The 19,528-nt window shown below is 41.3% G+C and overlaps 1 protein-coding gene across 5 annotated transcripts in view; it reads right to left on the bottom strand.

Moving 5' to 3' along the window:
* EPN2 (epsin 2) overlaps window positions 1-19,528 on the bottom strand; it is a 58,364-nt gene that overhangs the window by 15,278 nt on the left and 23,558 nt on the right. For all 5 annotated transcript variants that reach the window (XM_090023998.1, XM_090024000.1, XM_090023996.1 and 2 more), the window contains 4 exons: window positions 13,154-13,925; window positions 1,940-2,052; window positions 405-497; window positions 2-158 (listed from right to left, as the gene is read on the bottom strand). In XM_090023998.1, coding sequence (XP_089880124.1) covers window positions 2-158; window positions 405-497; window positions 1,940-2,052; window positions 13,154-13,748 — 958 coding nt within the window. In that variant the 5' untranslated portion in view covers window positions 13,749-13,925. The remainder of the gene's footprint in view (window position 1; window positions 159-404; window positions 498-1,939; window positions 2,053-13,153; window positions 13,926-19,528) is intronic.

Genomic DNA, 19,528 nt, shown 5'->3' with positions numbered 1-19,528 from the left:
CCAAATGATTGCCATGGATCAGAGGTGGTAGCTGTCACTGCAGTTCCTCCCCAGGGGTCAGTTTGGTTTGCCACAGCGGTGGGTCCCCAGGGCTCTGTTTTTTGGGGGGCCGGTGCTGACGAGGGCAGAGCATCCATGAGATCCAACAAAGTCGTATGCTGGGGGTAGGAACATTTTACGCTTTAATAAAGAGCACTACTAACTGGTAGTAGCATATCCAGCATAATGAAGTCACAAGGAAACTTTTTGTTCCTCTGTATACCCAGGGTTAAAAGTGCATAAATGGAAGAATCCTATTAACAAAGCAACCCCAAAGCATACAAGAGCTCAGTATTAGACTAGATGCTTATGGTGCTGAAGCATTTTGAAGCATAATCCAGGAATTTCTTAATTGAAGGCATTACCTCCTTCTTTTTGGGAATTTTAACTGTGTCTCTGCGACTCTCCTCCAGAGCCATCTGTAATCTGAGATCATCTCCACGTCTGAGGCGCTCCTCCTACAAAGGAAACACACTGTCAGTACTGCCCATCAGCCTAAACTCTGCCTATAAAGATGGTACAGCATGCTCTACCCTGATCCTTATCAGACTAGTGCGGGAAGCCGGCTTCAATTCCCTGCTTCCTTTGGAGCAACTTGCAATGGAGGCGCAGACATTGAGACTGCCAGGACAGATCACCGAGATCCCTCCATGCAATGCGACTGGAGAGAAATTCCCTTTGCATCTCTCCCACAGACTCCCAATGAAAATCAGCAATAGACCATTAGACCTGCATCAACATTTCTGGTTGAAACCTTTTGTTGAGAACGTTTCATTTACAATTTTCCCCAAATGAGCAACACTTATTAAATAATAAGGACTTCATAATGGTGTGGCAAAAAACAGTGCAAAGCAGATACTCCAACCTTGAAGCATGACTCTTCTGCCCCTTTAAATCATCGTTTAAATCCATGTGTCATTTTTAACTTTGAATTTCATGGCTTTTGTCAGCCGCTGTCCATATTTAGTACAACTCTCAGATATAAAAGGAAATGAACGGATTATCTAGTCAACTCCTTGCCTTTTTGGATCTGAAGACAAATAAACCACCTATAACAAGTTCATGTCAAATATGAATATTTGATTCTACTACCTCTTTCTAAAGCTGGTATTTTTATAGCTTTTTCAAACCATTTAAGTTAGGGTTGGCAAGCCAGTCATTTGACCAACCAAACATTGTCAATTTACCAGTCAATTGACTCCATATTTTTGACTGGTCAAAGCTTATAGCAATTTTAACAAAAAACCTACATTTTTTGTAGTTTTCTCGACAAATATGATTTTTTTACCCATTTCTTAATGGAAAAACGTGTGCTTTTTCTGGGTATTATTTGGACCTATTGGCAATTTTTTTTACAATTTTTGACCAATCAAATCAATTGACCGAAATTTATTTGACCAGTCAAATACCCAACACTCATTTAAATGCATTTTTTCTACTTGGTTTAAAACCACTCTTTCTAGCTTTATTGATTAATGATGAATGCTTTCCTCTTTATGGAATCACTTTGCAGAGATAAGAACTTTAAATTGAGGCATTCAGTTTCACACTAATGTATTGTACAAGGAAACATCCCAGATCACTCCAGGAAAAAAATGACTTAGTTCCATAGTTGAGACTGAGCTGAATTTTGAATTTACATCAGATTCAGCTGTTCATACAATAGTACTTTTTCACTGAAATTTTTTTTCTAATCAAACAGCTGTCATCTCATCGTTTTCAATGGGAAGGAGTCCACAGTCCCTCTTGGAAACGGTAACCCCTTCCAAACTGGCAACTCTCTCCCACTACTCACAACTGGTGTGAAGTCAAGCTGCCTCCAGGGAAAGACAAACGGCAACATATGAGTGTAGGCAGAGAAGTCAAATGATATTTTAGCTAACCTGCACAGGGTACTGACCTGCTCTGCAACTTCTCTGCTCATTGCTAACGCCAGCTGCAGTTGGAGCTCTTCCTCTCCGCTCGTCTGAGGCCGCGCCTGCTCTAGTTCTGATGACACTCGAGGGGATGTAGCTGTTGAAAGGAAGAGAAAGACGTCAAACTATAAGGGACAGCGTGTCAAGCTTACTGCCATTTCCTTGCACTTTTGATTCCAGTCTCTCAACCCACTGTCCCACTTCTGTGCAGATGCTCCTGGAAGGCCTTCATTACAAGAACTGGGTCAGATTGTGAAGCATGCTGAGAGCTGTCTGCTCCATTGACCAAACCTGACTCCTCGAACTGTCTCTGTTTGTTGACCTCCAATAGGAGTTGAATGCAAAACAGCCTAAAGCATTCAACTCCCATTGGAGGTCAACAAATTGAGACGGTTTTAAAAGGGAGAAACATGGAAGGCACCCTTCAATCACATTAGAGAAAGCCTGTTCTTCGAAAGCAAGAGTTTGATTTGTTAAGAAGGATGATAAAAGTCAATAAATGTTGAATATACGGGTGGTGCAATGGATGCTAAATGGGCTGCTGTAATATATCAGAGCTTTGAGAGACAGGTCACCGACTTTATAAACTGTAAATGATCATTCAAGACACGCTTTGCTGTATGTTCGGAGTACTCAGATGTCACAATACAGCAAGGGAATTTGCTGGAAGTCAGCCAGTACAAGGGTAAAAAAGGATACCACCCACTTTTATGTAAAATAACACCCAGCCCTGTACAGAGCAGAAAAAAGAACTATTCTTAACTACTCATAGTATTTAGACACAAACAAGTCAACTATTCACGCTGAAGGGTTACAAAATGCAGTCTCTGCAAAAACACAGATCCTTTCAACCACATAGATTATGCTAATTTAAAAAAAATTACAATTTAAATTAGCGTGAAGATAGGTTTTAAAGGTAGGCTGCACCATTTCGTACGCAGGGGTGCTTAAAAAATACAGGGAGTGCAGATGCAGTTGTAACATCTGCTGAAATCATGGGAAATAAATGAACTGATGAGAATTAGGTTTCAGACTTATGCCACAGTACCAAAAATGTTAAACTACTTGCCAAAAGAATCAGTGGGTTTCTTTCTACATTGGTCTTTATACAATGACGCTTGTATTAGAGGCAACCAGATGCTGCATGCGGGACTGAATTCCAGTGTGCTCATCACTGCACAATAATTAAACAGTTTTTGTGCTCCCTCAAAGATTACTTATAACAGTAGTGGCCAACCAGCAGCACAGGTGCCAGGCAGCTTCTGTGTGAAGCATATATCAAACTGGGAAGGGAAAAGGCAGCACAGAGGCAGACAGGGCAGGGAGCAGAGAGCAGAGCAGCAGATCAGACAGGGAGCAGAACAGCAGCTTGGTCAGGGAGCACAGGATGGAGCAGAAAGCTGAGCAGTGGATCAGATAAGGGAAAGGGACTGGAGCGACACTTGGGCAGGGTGTAGGGCTGATTTGGGGCAAGAGTTGTAACTGGTTTTACAACAGCGCTTGGCAAAAATATTAATAGGGTTGTTCTTTTTAATGAAGTGGTTCTCTTCAAACAACTAGAGACTGAACTGCCCCAACTGTGGCTAGAGGGAAAAGAAAGGATCCTAGTAGGGTTTCCCTGAATGCTGTACACAAAGATTCCCCTCCTCTCCCCACCAGCATTATTAAGCTATGCTATTGAATATCTAGGAAGCTGATGCCAGCAGGGTTTCCGAGCTCCACTGACAGGGAATCACTAAGCTAACTCCTTTATTATTCAATCTATTTTCGCCTATAAAGAGCTGCTCAGCGCTCGTGTTCATTGTAACTCCAGCTTGCAGAGACATACCAGTTGCAACACCCCAATCATTAGAGAACTGCAAGAATGGCTGGAATCAAGTCATTCAAGCCCCTTTTTCCCATCCCTCTACCCCAGCCAAAAAAGTGCGCTGCAGAATGACATTCTTGCCTTGGCAAGAAAACACATTACCTCACTGTTCCCAACAGCGACCAGCATTCATCAGTGCCAGGAATCGAACGTAGTTAACAGAAAAGCTATATAAATGAGACCTCCGCTCATCTTTTAGATTTTGCCAGCGATTTGATTCATGTGGTTTCAGTCACTTTACTTTTAAACAGCATTTTAGCAAAATAAATTCATCTCGTGGCCATTTTTAGATGAGTCGCATATTATGAACCGATTTAAAATGAAAAAAAAGAAAAAGGTTTCATATGGAAAACTCCGAGAACATCACCAAACTACAGGCACGCAGCAGAGGTCATCGGTGCATTTTTCGTGCAAGCAAAATTAAATAAATGAAAGCAGGAGGGTTAACTTTGAGGCCAACATATTCCCCACAACCCACTGCACTTTTAAATTCCTATGTTATCGAAACAGTCCCTCTCGATCGGCCGAGGGCTGCAGAACACGTTTTAGTTGCAAGGATAGAGTAGAAAGGTTATTGCCTTAGTAACAGTATCTCTGCTGCACAAAGGATCTCTTATGCCGTAGCACATGACAGTTAACTCAGATGTTTATGTAAGATGGGACTGAATAGATCGATTCTGACCCGGTAAGCCCGGCTTTGTTGCTGGCGGAGAATTTTAAGATTCAGGCTTCTCCAGGCCACATGTGGGATATTAGCTGTTAGTAATAAATCCCTTTGGCCTGCTTTCTCACCAAGACTCTAGCTACAGTATGAAGAAATACTTTCCAGTGTTGGTGAACAGCTAGGTCCTGTTCTGCTTTACGTCTTTATTACCAGCCATGATGTCTGCCATACGTATTTACTGATCGTTTCTTGGCCAGGCTACATTTTGGCTATGCTTACAAGCCATCCAGGAATCCCCCCCAAGTTTTCTGATAACTTTTGTTAGGTTAAGCAAAAATAGTCAGCAGCTACTCGCCCTTCATCAGGCACAAGACAGAGCAGAGATTGTAAAAGTTCTCCTAGGTAGAAATGAAGATTTGTATTTCACAGGAGAGCTGAAGTGTGGCAATATGAACCGTCATTTCTACCTAGGAGACCTTTTACAAGCTCTGCTCTCTCCTATGCCTAATTAAAGGTGTGTGTGCCCAAAAGCTAGGGTTTTTTTGCAAATATCCAATTGGTCTAATAAAAAAAACCCACCTCTTCCACGAGAAACTATGAAACTATGAGTTTTGCTTCCTTTTGCTTGTAGGCCCATACAGCTATAACCTGGATACTCAATTTAAATCATGCAAAAAAAATGCATTCTTGCTGTTTGATATCCTCCATTCATTTAACTTCCTGACACTTTGTACTTTTAGAGAGAGGTACGGGCTTGTCTCTGTGTATACCAACTTGTAGAGAGAACCAGGGCTGATGGGTAGGTAATTGGGTCTGCTAGCTCTCATCTCCATATACTGCTGTTAACAAGGATGTTATCTCTGGAGACACTAATCCACAATTTGAGAACTGAAACTAAGCACCGCAGAGATGCTTAATGGGATCTTCTAGACTGAGCACTGAGTCCCACTGGGTACAGTGGTTTTCTTTAATCTGTACTAATCTATAGAAGAGCTCTAGAAACCCCATAAGATTGGGCCCCTGATGCAGTCCGTGGCCTGTTGTGACCCATTTATAACACTTTTTTTTTAAAAGGTTACATGAATATATTGTCCATATCATTAGAAGTTATAATAATATCTTTGAGCTTTAACATATCTTAAATTAAAGCTATCTTCATATGCTTAAAAAAAAAAGCATCTTAACAAAAAAAAAGCGGAAAATATAATTAAATTTTAAAAATCCATTTTTTAATCGTTGATTTTTATCTACCCTGATGTCCATCATACCTACTTACTGATCATTTCTTGGCTAAGCTATATTGTGGTTACACTTACAAGCCATCCAGAAACCCCCAAAGTTTTCTAACAAATGTTGTTAGGTTAGGCAAAAATATTCAGAGACAGAGAACTATATTATGGTTTAAATCAGTAATGGGGGGGGCGGGAGGAATCAATTATGGCATACAATTAGAGTTCGCATTTTTATGCAAATACTTAGGCAGAAATTCTTTAAAGGGTCTCTATGCCAAGTGATTTCAGGTGCTTAGAAGGGAAAAAAGAAGTCCTGTCTTCACCTGCTTGTGGTAGGGATCCTTTTCAAAGATTGCAATGACCTTACAATCCATCTATTTTTGAGACAGGCATGCTATTATATGTAGACTGTGGAACCAAGGACTACACAAATATAAAGACTGAAAAGAAATAGAAATAATACCATCACTGTGTCACCCTAAGATCCATGAGTAAGCCAATGCAGGTCCTGAACGTCAGGCTACATAATCAGCAAGTTTTAAGGTAAGCAGAATAGAGAAAGAGGCAAAGAGGAAGTATCTGATCTCGCTAGCTACAAATGTCAGAACAAGGAGCAATGGGCTCAAGTTGCAGCAAGGGAGGTTTAGGTTGGATATTAGGAAGAATTGTCTCACTAGGAAGGTGGGGAAGCACTGAAACAGGTTACCTAGAGAGGTAGGGGGAAGCTTCATCCTTGGAGGTTTTCAAACCCAGCTAGACAAAGCCCTCGTTGGGATGATGTAGTTGGGGCTGGTCCTGCTTTGAGCAGGGGGTTAGACTAGATGTGACCTCCTGAGGTCCCCTCCAACCCTCATCTTCTATGATTCTAAACGTAGCATACTGGTAGCACATTATATGAGTTCACTGGGGTAAAAAACAAGATTTTTGATATCAGGAGAGAAACAGTAGCATCAAATAATGCCACTGTGTGCCAGATGATCAGATTTGCAGCATAATTCCATCAGTAGTCAGTCAGTGTGTCACACTCCAGATTCTGAGTATCAGAAAACAACTTCATTTGAAATCCCTTACTGACGTCACGTTATTTCATTATTGCCATCAAAGGTCAAAGCTGGGATTGATTTATAGGTCAAAGCTGAGATCAAACTCCTTTGGCCCTTATCGATTCCACTGATCTTTGACATCTGTACCACCCTGAACATTTATTTGTAAGATATAAACCCCCAGAGGACAAAGCAGTACACATACACACCAATTTAAACCTTTACTCCCCCAGTCTTTGCAAACTTTTAATAGCTGGTAGTCATCTAGTCCACCACAAAACCATCACTGAAAGTCCCTTTTAAAAAGTACCTACTGTTGCACAGATCCTTCTGGCTTGCTTCAATTAAGCAATGATTTTTTTAACACCCCCCACCTCCCTTAATAAAAATGCTTCAAGCATTTCATGTAACACAAAAGCTTGATTACAGGAACAACAGTGCTCTTTTGTACCTGCTCTTAGTTCCTGTGGTACACTAAATAGCGTGTGTTACCAGGGAATTAAACCAAGTTGTCACTTTTCTTAAGCAATATGCAACAGGTCAACCATGATTTTCAACCTGTGGCCCATGAACACCTGGGGGGTAGCAGACTATGTCCAAGTGATCTGCAAAATATGACTATTATGGATCAAAAGTATGTGATCAGCTGCTGAGTACCTTGCTTGCAAATGTGCCCCAAGTCAAACACCAGGCTCAAATAACGGCTAGTACAATTTTATTCTGTTAATAACTGGCTGGCACCAGTACAGCCCTGCAATAATACAGGACTCCTGTAGCCTAATGCCCAATTTAAACACCCTGCTTAGAGAGCAATTTTTAAAATTACTAAATTGGAATGGTTGATGGTCTCGGCCTGATGGTTAAGGCATGTTTCGCTATCTGAAATACCATCACAATCAACATCCTCCTTCCCTGCATTCTGTATTAAACAGTTGAATGTATTTATTTGCTGGCTATAAAGCGGTGCTTGCATTTAAGTAATCGTCAGTACATTTTTTCCTGGAAACTCCAGATTCCCTGTGCAGCTTCTTAGGGGAAATGAATGTGGAGAATCAGATGGTCAATTTCCCACGAGAACTATATACACCCTTGAAAAAACACCCCTCAAAAGAGATAGCAATGTGCTCACTTGGCAACCTCGGCAAGAATGAACGGTGGCAGAGATAAGAGACCAAAATGTTCAAATGCAGGTGCCTGACCTTCAGGACCCAAATCTGTATTTGGGCAGCTTACATAACTGAACTGACTTTTCACCCACCATTCCCAAAGACTTCAAATCCTCATCTTCCTTTCCTGCTATTCCCTGAGGTTTCTATTTGCATCAGGAGCAAGGATGGAGAGGCAAAAAACCACTGTAGGGGGTCAAGAAGCAACTTGTGTTTTGGAGGCTGGTAACCCAGAACCAACAGGAAGCATCTGAGTGACTTGGAAAAAAAAAGTTAAGATTTCATAAAAGTCTTTTCAGCAGGGATATAAGGATTTAAGAGCTTTTCAAAATGACTTAGGCATTCCACATATTTTGTCATATGATTACTTTAAGTAAGTATCCAAAGCCTGAAAATTATCAAGCACAGCAAACTCAAAAACTAGAATACAGTTATTTATGATACCATGTCAGAATCTATTGATATGACTGCCTTTTTGTAGTTTTATGCTACATGTTTGGGTTTCCATTGAAGATGATGCCGCAAAACAGTAATGATAAAAAACGTGTTTATTAACTACTGCTGATGTCAGCATTAATGAAACGCGGATACTGCTGAACACCTCCCCTAGAATTACTCCAGGCTTACAACACGAGAGTTTCACTGCCTTTGAGATATCTGAAATAAAGCTTTGTGGAAAGGAGTCTACCGAACAACTCTGCTTTACCATTCCATTTTCTTTACTTTTATACGGACTGCTACGGATCAGAACAAATATTTGCAGGAAGGAAAATAATGAAAGGAAAAAAGTGTGGGACACAATTAAAGATATGAAGTAGATGGGCAAATCTACACGTGCAATTCATGGTATTTGGTTTTACTGCGCCATAAATTTACCACTTGCATATGCAGGCGGTAAATTTACACTGCAGTAAGTGCCTGCACATGTAAACAGTGACACTTTCTGCACAATAAATTAATCTATGGAGCAGTAAAGCGTCTTATATGGACACAGCCGCCGTCTGCAAATAGCAGGTGAATGGACTTGATCTAGGAGGTCCTTTCCACTTCATTCCTATTCTGGAGGTGCAGGGCTTACATGCACTGGGGATTTTTGTACTGCTTCACCAAACCATTTGGTAGATGCAAATGTATAAAAAGTGACCTGCATCAGCACCCAATGGCTGGGAAGACTCCTTTCAGTCCTCTGTTGTCAAAGTGCTGATCATTGTGACAAAGTTTCTAACCCCGAAAACACACCGCATCTTGTCTTGGGTAGACACGCAAGTGACGGCAAAGATGGCATCACAAAATGTTAAACTTCCCCAAAGGAGGGGAAACTGCCTATGGGCAGAACTGACTGGATTCAGAGACTATTAACGCAGCATTAAAAAAATGCTCCAGCATATCTCAAGTTGAGACTGGAGATTGAGAACTCTGCTGTGAAGTAAAACTGTTTCAACGACAGCATCTCTCCTGCCGCTGGGAATTCAGGCTCAAGTCTAGATGTGAGCTACAAGTTGAAAACAGTTGTCAGCAAGCTTGTAAGAAATGGAAATGTTACAGAGAGAAAGAAGCGAAGCAATAAGAGCAACTATGCAATACAGAACTACTTATAGGAACAATTTTGGTTGAAAACAATAAACCTCCAATTATAAGCTTTTCCTTTTACCAATCATTTAACTCTCCTCTTCTTTCCTGCTACATTGGACAATCATGAGAACTTGTGATGGAACAACGCCAGCTGCTGTTTTCGTTCGGCCTTATCCCTCATGTTGCTGATATTGCTACTCCACCTCCTTTCTGTAACTTAGTATTCTGTCAATTAAATAACTTAGCTTTACAGCAAACACAGCATATCATAATATTAAGTGCATATTGTTTATAACCACAGACCAAATGCTTTCCATATGTAGTTATGCATCATTATTCCAGTTTTACACAAAAACATTGAGCATAGGAAGTTCTCTCTCTTACCCAATATTGATAAAGCCAATGGCTGAACTGACCAGGACACCAGTCAGATGCAGCAGATCTGTTAGACCATATGGTCTCTATTGCTATAATTTGTCCCACACAAAACTATGATTTTTTTTTTTTTTTATGACACTCGGATCCTATTTTTATGATCAAGAGGCAAGTGCAGAAGGCATGAATAAAGAACTTCATGCCAGATAATGGGAAGGAAAACAGAATGTATTTAAGTAGGAATTAATTAAAAGGTATTTTCCAAAATTCCTACACATTCTGTTGAGCAAGAGAGAAGCAAATGAGGTCACCTAAAATTATGCACGCCCTAGCAGATGAAACTCGAATTTGTGTTTAGGCAAAAGACACATCCAAAGTTCAATTTATTAAAACGAGTTAATGAATATTCAAATCGCTGTGTGCATGAACTGTAAGTGGCCTGTATTTTTCTAGAGGCAAGACTCAAATGCTATGGGTTGAGAAAATGTCTCCCAATTAAAAGGGGAAGCCCGTGCGCTCATCGGCAGCAGAGCAAGGCGTAAGAAAGATTACTTCCTATTGGAATAGACAGTAACTGCTTACAAAGAAGATATTTTCCCAAGGGTTTGCAAAACAAAACTTTCATTCCTGGTATGCAGTTTTTTAAAGCTATATGTTCAGACTGCATGACAAGAAAGGATAAAGTAACTGATAGGAGTACTCTTCTAGATGGCGGCAATCAGGATTTCTACTGCATTGTTAGGCATAGATCAATGCAACACTAACAGCAAAGGCTTTACATTTCTGGGTTTCTGGTACGCACAGGGATTTCCCCCTTCAGCAGTTAACTCAATGACCCACCAGACAGCTTCACATATGCTAGACAACCCTTGCCTGAGGCAGGATAATCCCTATGTAAGCCATCCTATACAGTCCATCATCTTGGATGCTTATCTTGCTGGGATCCTATGACCCCAGCTGACTTCCTGCCCTTTGGGCAGGGGGCTGGACTCGATGATCTCCCGAGGTCCCTTCCAGCCCTAATGTCTATGAAATCTAAACTCTACATAAGACTAACATCAACAGTGACACAACACAAGGCCTAACACCCGAACCTGCCACAGGTAAAGCCGGGGAAGCACAGCAGCCAACTTCTAGAAAACGTTGTAGGTCCTGGACAGAGGGCCACACCGTCCGCTACAGAGGAGGACAAAACCCCGCAGTCCCTACTAATCTTACCTTGGGGTAAAATTTCTTCCTGACCCCAAGTGTGGCGTCGGTCTGTCCCTGAGCACAAGGGCAAGACGGTTTAGCCAGGCAGCTCCGGCTTTGCTCCCAGGAGGGCACTGCCGAGTGGAAGTTGGAAGCCTCCAGTACCCTTTTGAAATAGGTTCCGCTTTTCCTGTGTTTCTATTGCCTAGCTCCACCAAGTTAAAAAATATACTGATTTGTGGTCTGTACTGTTCGACCTGTACTTAACTCATTAGAAATGAAACGCTGGAGACTTCACAGCCCAGGAAGTAAAGAGCATAAGAAAGAGCTGGAGCTTGCCATTTTTCCTTACTTGTGGATGTCTGAGAAGGAACACAAAAAAACCCTGCCCCTCCTACAGCAGTTCTTCAAATACAGAATATATTCATTTGATTTAAGTGATGGTATTGACTGAAACAATACTGTGTATTGAAAGTATGATCTGAAGTTGATGCTCATCAACTTGCACACCATAGGACTTCCTAAAACTTAAAATGAATAATAATGATTCAGCAGCATACCCTTCTGCTGCAGTAAAAATACAGCCCAGAAAAATTTTGAACCCTCTGGTATCTCATTTAATATGAGAAATAAAAAGAAAGATACAACTGGCACAGCTGTATCATTTGCTGAAGAAATAACTTTGTAGAACAGAGCCAAGGCATTGTTAGCGTGACTTGGTAAGCATTACTCTAATAAGAGAGCAAAAGCTGAGAACAAAGATGCTGCTGCCTGATCTTCCAGCTAAGCATATTCCAGTTAAATCAGTATTTTGAACAGAGAAAAACCAATACCCTCACAACACAGTGAGGAGCCTGTACTGAATCAATACTGCACAAGGATAATCAAGTACTTAGACACTGGGAATTCCATGTTTTCTGGTAAGACAGAAGTTCTTAATATTTGAGATTATTTAAGGTCCCACAGCTCTTTTCATGATATGGGTTTTAGCCTAAGGGGGGAAAAAAAAGAGCAGCTTAGGTAGCGATACTTTCCCTGCTTCTCTTTGTAATTCTGAACGAATAAACCATTTTTTCTACTGCCTGCCCTAAACTCAAAAAATATTCCTATGTGCTTCTAAATGGCTGAAACCCTCCACACAAAAGGTGGGCATGTGTCAATGGTGCTTGAAGCAATCCCTATATTTATAATTTGAGAAGTGCTTCGGATGAAGAGCATGACAAATGTAAGATTATAATAACTGATGCTCAATTGAGTCACCACGTCATCTCCTTTACAGACACTCATAAGAGCTCATTTAAAGAAAGATTTTCCTTTAAAATTATACTGCAACCACTGACATTTCCTCCAAAGCCGCTTTCAGCAGATCATTATTTATATTAAGCAGTGTTCAGTGCCAAACCAGGCTGCCTTGTAACATGACAGGAAGTCCCTCAAAACAGTCGCACAAAGAAGCTATTCCTCCTACATCATCATATTTTCATTTATTTTGAGAATGAAGCATAGTTCAGTATTGATATTTGGACACAAAACCCTGATGTTATAAATGGGTATTGTGCAGAATTGAGCATGCCAAGTATCGAACTGTTACAACTACACTTGTTGAGCAGTCAGGAAAAAGAAAACAAAATGCCTTGCTCATGATTTAAAAAAAAAAAAAAATGCAACAGCAGCAATAGAAAAGGAAACCTGGTCAAACAGCTGGGTGCAGGGGAATTCCCCATGCTGATATTTTTAAAGCAGGATTTCAGAAACATCAAAAAGGGTGACATGAGAAAGACGACAAACCTTTGCTTGCGCTTCCGACTACAAGAAACACATACAGATTATTAGGATTACTGTGCCCCAAACAGGTTGCATTACCCCCTGGAACCTCCCATACGTGCATTTAAGTCTAGTCCTGGGTAAAGGTATTAGGGCTTCCCAGTAAAACTACAGAGTTTTAGGCACCGCACCAACTCTTAGTGATCTGTTTATTACGTCAGAAAGATCCATTTATCCTGCAAGTCGGAATCTAAACCCTCCAGAAGAGGTGCAGATGTACAGGACAAAAAACCCATCTTTCTACAAGCCCGTGGTTGTACTTACAGCCATGGTAAGATGCGGGGGAGCCGCCAGATTTGCCGTACTCTTGCTCTGAGTAGCTAGTAGATAGGTTAGGCTGACTAGACCCTCGGCCAAATGTGATCTGGTTGCTACCAACGCCAGTGGCCACCTGAGCCATACGCTCTTTGGTCTTCAGGGCTTGGGCCCTCTCTGTCTTGAGACGTTCATCATCCTTCAGAAGAGACACCAGCTGCTTGGACTTCTCCCTTACATTGATGCCCTGGTCCTTGCCATCTCGGTCAATATACTGAAAGTCTTTCAGGGTCTGAATAGCAAAAATGTTCTCTTTACATTGCTGCGCCACCCTCTCAGAGCCCGTTTTAATCAGGTAATCTAAAAGAGTGAGGGCCTTGTACACGTGCCGCCAGTTTTTGCCATGGTCATTCAGCCGTTTCCAGATCATGCTCATAATTTCAGAAAAGGCCACGACATTGTAAGTCAGATCTGCTATCTCAGTCATTAAGGAACTGGAGGGACCCCAGGGGTCATTGGAGGTTGCTTCCCGAACTTTTATTTCGGCCTCTGAATAATTGTTCACAATGTTTTTCATTTGCCGCCGAATAGATGAAGTCGTCATTTTATTTTCCTTGCAACAAGACAGACCCCCCAAAAAACCCTCAGAAAACGGTTAAATCTGTTTTACTGTACAAGCATCTGAACTACGAAGACTGTGTCAGTGACTGATGTGATCCTCGTTCCACGAAAATCATTTCCTCCCTTCGAGAAAAAGGTCCAAGAAACAGTGAACCATGACCTGTAAAGAAAACAGAAAACGTATTAGCCATGACTAATTCCTCTTTTATCAATAAAATCTCCAAAGTTTTGAACAAATGACATGGAAGTCAACTGAAGCAGCTTTCAAAATCAGGCCCCTTACACATTTTACATGGAGAAAACCTAGCCCGACTCCTCAACTTCAGACAAAGGCTGGATTACCTGCTGAAAGCAAACACATCTGAATAAATTAAACCAAGGCAATAGAACTGTAAGGTAGATCACGATCTTAACAGTATTCCGATTAATTTAAAAAAAAATTTCGCACAATGAAGGAAAGCTAAATCAAAGAACCCACTTGTGCCAGTAAAAGGGGTGAGGTGTCTAATTACCTTTCATAAGATTAAGTACCAAAGTTTAGATCCAACTGGCTTGTAAGTTGTGTCTGACTTGTAAGCCTCCCTCTGTTGGTTAACAGGCATTGTTCAAGTAATACAGGTTGCAGCCGTGTTGGTCTAAGGATATAGGTAGGCAAGGTTCTTTGGGTAAGTCCGATAGCTTTTATGAGATCAACTCAAATAGCTGGAAAAGGGTTTTGCACACTTTCAGGTACAAAAACCCTTTGTCAGCCTGAAGAAACTTCCCCAGATGCTTCCTCAGCCTGATGGAGAAATTCTTCTTTGCAAGCTTTTGGGTACAAACACCCTTCAACTATTTGAGTTGGTCTAATAAAAGATATCAGACTTACCCAAAGAACCTCACCTGCCTTGTTCAAGTAAAACACAGTTGCCTGACAACTCTCATAGTATCATAGAATCGAAGGACTGGAAGGGACCTGCAAGATCATCAAGTCCAGTCTTCTGCCATGGGCAGGAGGTTATGATAAATGGAAAAGGCCAGAAAATTTCCTATAAACTAACCAGTTTACTCCTGCAGTGCCCAGGGACAAACCTAAAGTCAGTTTTGAATATCAAGACAGAGATCCTGAGCTTTTCAACGGGAAGCCCAAGAAGGAGAAGCACTAAAACAGTGCAGTCAAGGTGACCCTGATAATACCCATCAAATTAGATGAGAAATGCTTTTGGAGCTCCTTTACGTGGTACATTTGACAGCACTAGTCAAACCCTCCGTTTCAGCTGCTTACCAGTGTCTTTCACACAGCACAGAAGATTTTTTTTTTTCCATTATATGAAAAAAACTATTTTTTTCCCCTTATATGAATAGTAAAAACAAAACTACTTGCAAGGGCAGGCTTTGGAACTGGAAAGCATTTTTCTTTTCTTTTCTTTTTTTGAAGACTACTAAACTTCAAGCGACAGAGGCCCGTTAAGGTTTGGAGTGAAGGTCACTTGAGTAAACTGCCTCTAATTCTGATGCTATGTAAAAATACTTTGCTGCTCGTCAAAACATTATTGTAAACATATTTTACAAATTAAAGGCAATTTTAAAAACTACTTAATAGTGATGCCGTAATGCAGCTGACCACCGTAGCAGCACAAGCATAGTATTTTTAAGTTCTCCAAGACCACTTCTTCTCCAACGAAGCAGCAAGCTCACTGTGAAAGGCGTGGGTGAGAACAAAAGCACCAGTTGAAAGCCCAACATTATCGTCATTCTTCAGATTACTATCGTGCCATTTCAAATGAAGGGAGAATTAAATTTCAGTTTAGACAGCTCGTTTATTTATCATGATCTGCAAAAGGCTCCTATGGGTGAACAGCAGCACAAAGAAATACAGCTCTCAGCAAATAAAATCCCTCTGTGACAACAAGACCAATGAACGAGTCCTCTCTCGCTGAGAAAATTCATCTTTGGCCGTAAGATTTAAAATCAGACTTCAGGGAAGTTGCATCATCACTGCATTTTCCTTCACACTTCTTTAAATTCAAGTCGCAGGAAAATAATTTGAAACTATCATCGAACTGAGTGATACTCCAAGCTCTAAAGCACCCTCTGAATAGGAAAGAGACTACACACTGCTCCTGGAGAGAGTCCTGCACGCTGCAAATCCAGAGTCTGGAGTGAAAACCCCTTCTAAACACTGTCATTTCGCTCTCCAGCATATCAAGTGGGAAATGTTGCAAAGATTTGAGGGTAAGATATTAGGGCACGTCCAGATGAGCCCGGCCGTACAGTATATGGTGCCGCAAACGCATCTGCAGAGCCGCATACTACACAATCAGGGGTCCTCTGCGCTGCAAGGGCATGCTGTCCATGCATGCGCTGCTCTGGGGCTTTTCCCCCCATGGGATTTTTTGACCCCTGGATATCCCTGGGGGAGGGGGGCGCGGAAACAGGGCAGTGCATGCACGGGCAGCACATGCTGCTGAAAAGTGGGGCCAGGCCACCTGGAACTGTGCTGCAGCTGCAGCCCCGAGAGGCCTCCAGGACCCCAGGTAAGGCTGCTGGGGCCAGCACAGTGCCTCCGCTACTGCCCCCGGGGTAATACACTGCATGCCAAAGCATGCATGGCATGGGCATTCCCTGGGGACAAGTAGCTGTGGCACAAGGTGGGCCGCTGCGTCCCTGGGGAACCAAACATCTACGCTTGTCTGAACGCATGCCAAGAGCTTAGCAGGATTCAGACGCTGGGGTCTTTATCGGGGTGACAAACACTCTGAATTATAATAGAAGGTATTAAAAATAATCATGAGGCTGGGAAGAAATCTAGACCCGCTTGCTAGCCACCTTCAAATGGATACAGCTTGGGAACTAGCTTTTCTTGTTGTATCCCATAACTGACCTCTGCAGGTTTTCTTGCCCCTTCCTCTGTAGCAGCTGGTCAAAGAGCAGATACCAAACTACACTGAGCTGGGGACTGATGCACCACACCAGTTCCCATGTTTCTGAGTCTGCCCTCCAAAAACAAAAAAAATCCCAAAATTAACAGTAAACCTTCAAGCAATTATTTGAAACCAGCACAAGCATGCAAATCTGCAGAATGCGCATGAGATTAGACTGCAACAGTGCGTTAAATAATGCTGTTTTTTCCCCCCAACCAGTGTAGCTACCCAGTGGCACTGCTCCAAGTATCATGACAGAGGAAGTTCACACTAACGCTTAGGTAGCAGCAGGGAAATCAAGAACCAAATGTCTTGTAACCATAAGATTAAAAGATAAATTATAGTTGCATTTAAGCTACAATTAACTCTTTCTATATTCATGGCTAACAACATTTCTCAGTCACAATAACCGTATCATTTTACACCTTCCTAAACCATGTTGTACAATCAGCTACAGGGGGTCTCCCATCAATGTTTCTCTTGGGGGAAGAAAGAAAGAAAAAAAAAAAAAAAAAGCAGCATCAAGAAACCTGCAACTGGTTGTAATTTATTTCCAAAAGAGCTGGTATCTTTGATCTGGTAGGCACAATGGAATTGCAGGGGGGAAGTCAATGAGATATTACAAAACATCTGGATCAACTACAGAGAATGAGGAGGTCACAGAGTGGACACTAGGACTATATTTAAAAATACACCCCAAAAGTGAGACAGTAATTCTGGATGGAAAAAAAACACAGTGAGCAACAGTCCAAGGGTATGAAAATCCCAAGACATAATAAAAGTATAACAGGGAGCATATGAATACACATCAGAAAGAAGCTACTGGGCAAGCAATATTGCCAAGATATCAAAGAACAACCATGACACAAAACATGAATCAGTGACTTTGGTGACTGATGTATATATACTCTTAGGCCAGGTACAGACATTGCACTTTTACTGGTACAAGTGATCAGATACTGGTCTATACCTATAACAGAAAAGAAGTTCGGCACAAAAAACTGGTCTGTACACATAAGAGAACGGAAGTTCAGTGCATACAGACTGGTTTAAAAAAATGACACAACCCAGTCTAAGATTTGTCCCCCAGCCACCAAAGGGCAAACATGTCTTCTGTTCGCTACAAATCTAAACTACACCGCTGACAGAAAATAGCATAACTTAGATCGATTCCACCTACGGCTTTCTGAATGTCTGTACCTAGTCAAAGTGTACAATCAGATGCAGTTTGGAGGGGGAAAAAAACCACCTTAAATTATTTCTTGAATCTCTCTAAAAGAAATAATTTAGCATGCATGGGAAATGGTGTATTTTCACTTAGCCCCAAGAAACATAGGAAGGTTGGTTCAAGAAATAACTATAGTTGAACTACGCAATAGCAATCACAATATAATGAAGTCCAATAGCCTTGCAGGACCGTTCACCTAAAAAGAAAAAAATAGCACTGCCGCATTAGCCTGCAGAAAGGAATATATCAAAGTGATGTAGGAAGAGAAATACACCCTTAATTATTGCTTGACTTTAACCATGTACATTAGTAAGAAACTGTTTCTGGTTTTTAATGCTATTCCCTGTATTGAGGCACCTGTTTTAAATGAAAGAGGAAACAGTGGTTGGAGTCATTCTCAATCCAGAGATGGCCTGCATAGAAACCCTAAACTTGAAGAGAAGTGTAGTTGATGCTTATCTTTTATTATTGGTAACGCATACCAAAAGTGCCAGAAGCTGGAAGTGGGAAAGTGTAGATTATGTGCATACAGGTTCTGGAACAGGATGGGATGCCCACGTGATTACCTCCTCGCTCTCACAGTTTGAAGCTTTCCTGCAAGGCTGTGTGTGTCAGCTGCTCTGCAGCACTAACAGAAGGGGACAGAGATGCTACACGCACAAGTGACAAACCTAGCCGAGAGAACAGGCTATGGGGATCTGGAAAAGGCATGAATGCTTGGAGGGACTATTAAGCATAGCCAGCAAACATTTTAAACAAAGCGAGTGTGCCAAATTCCGTGCAACAGGCACCAAGGTACCCCTAACTTTCCCAAAAAATTCAAGGTTTCATTTGATGTTGTGTAGTTCAACAGCAAGGATAAGATTGCTGGAGGTTTAGAGTTTGTGTTGTGTAGCAATCCGGCATTCAACATAATCAATGTTCTGGAATAATTTCTCCATTTCAATTCACAAGTAAATAGTTTGCATACTAAAGGATGTAGAGTACAGGCATTAACCTGGTACTTAATGAACCAAAGGTATGTGTAGAGCCACTTCATTTCTCTAATACAAGTATTCTACCTCTGACCTGTTAACATCAACTAAAATTTTAGAAGGGGGTTTTATTTTATCATGTTTAAAAAGTCAAAGGAGAATGGGGGGGGGGTCACCTATTTAATGCTTTAGCTATATTATTAACCTGGCAGGAATTTAATGTTTATGGCAAATATTTTGGCCCTATCAATATATATCAAGGTCAGGGAACTTCATAAAGCAACTGCTGAATGGTATGCAAATCAGCTGTTGCCTCAGCCCACAAAATTAATAATTTCGTTGATCACTGCTGCTTGGGGAATACCACAACTGCCTTTGAGATGAAAAGCCAAATACTGCCATTTCCTAAAGGAAGTGAGAACACATTTTTAATGCATGATTAGTTACTTTCATAGAAAATGTGGTGCTATTTTAATAGAAAATTTAAGTTTCTTTCAGTGAACCTTAGTGAATTAGCATCCCACCAATGAACCGCTGGAAAAGGACAATGCACTTGCAACTTCAGCAAAAGTCTGGGTCTGCATTACAAACAGTACAGTTGCAAGTGCAGCAGAAAGTAAGACAAGTTCTACAATGGCTGCTCTTTGCAGAAAACTAG

Source organism: Crocodylus siamensis, chromosome 12 (genome assembly GCF_052110815.1).
Source record: "Crocodylus siamensis isolate JL-2025a chromosome 12, ASM5211081v1, whole genome shotgun sequence".
NCBI lineage: Eukaryota > Metazoa > Chordata > Crocodylia > Crocodylidae > Crocodylus > Crocodylus siamensis.
Note: the sequence above shows the minus strand (reverse complement) of the source record. Positions and strands in the feature narration are given on the sequence as shown.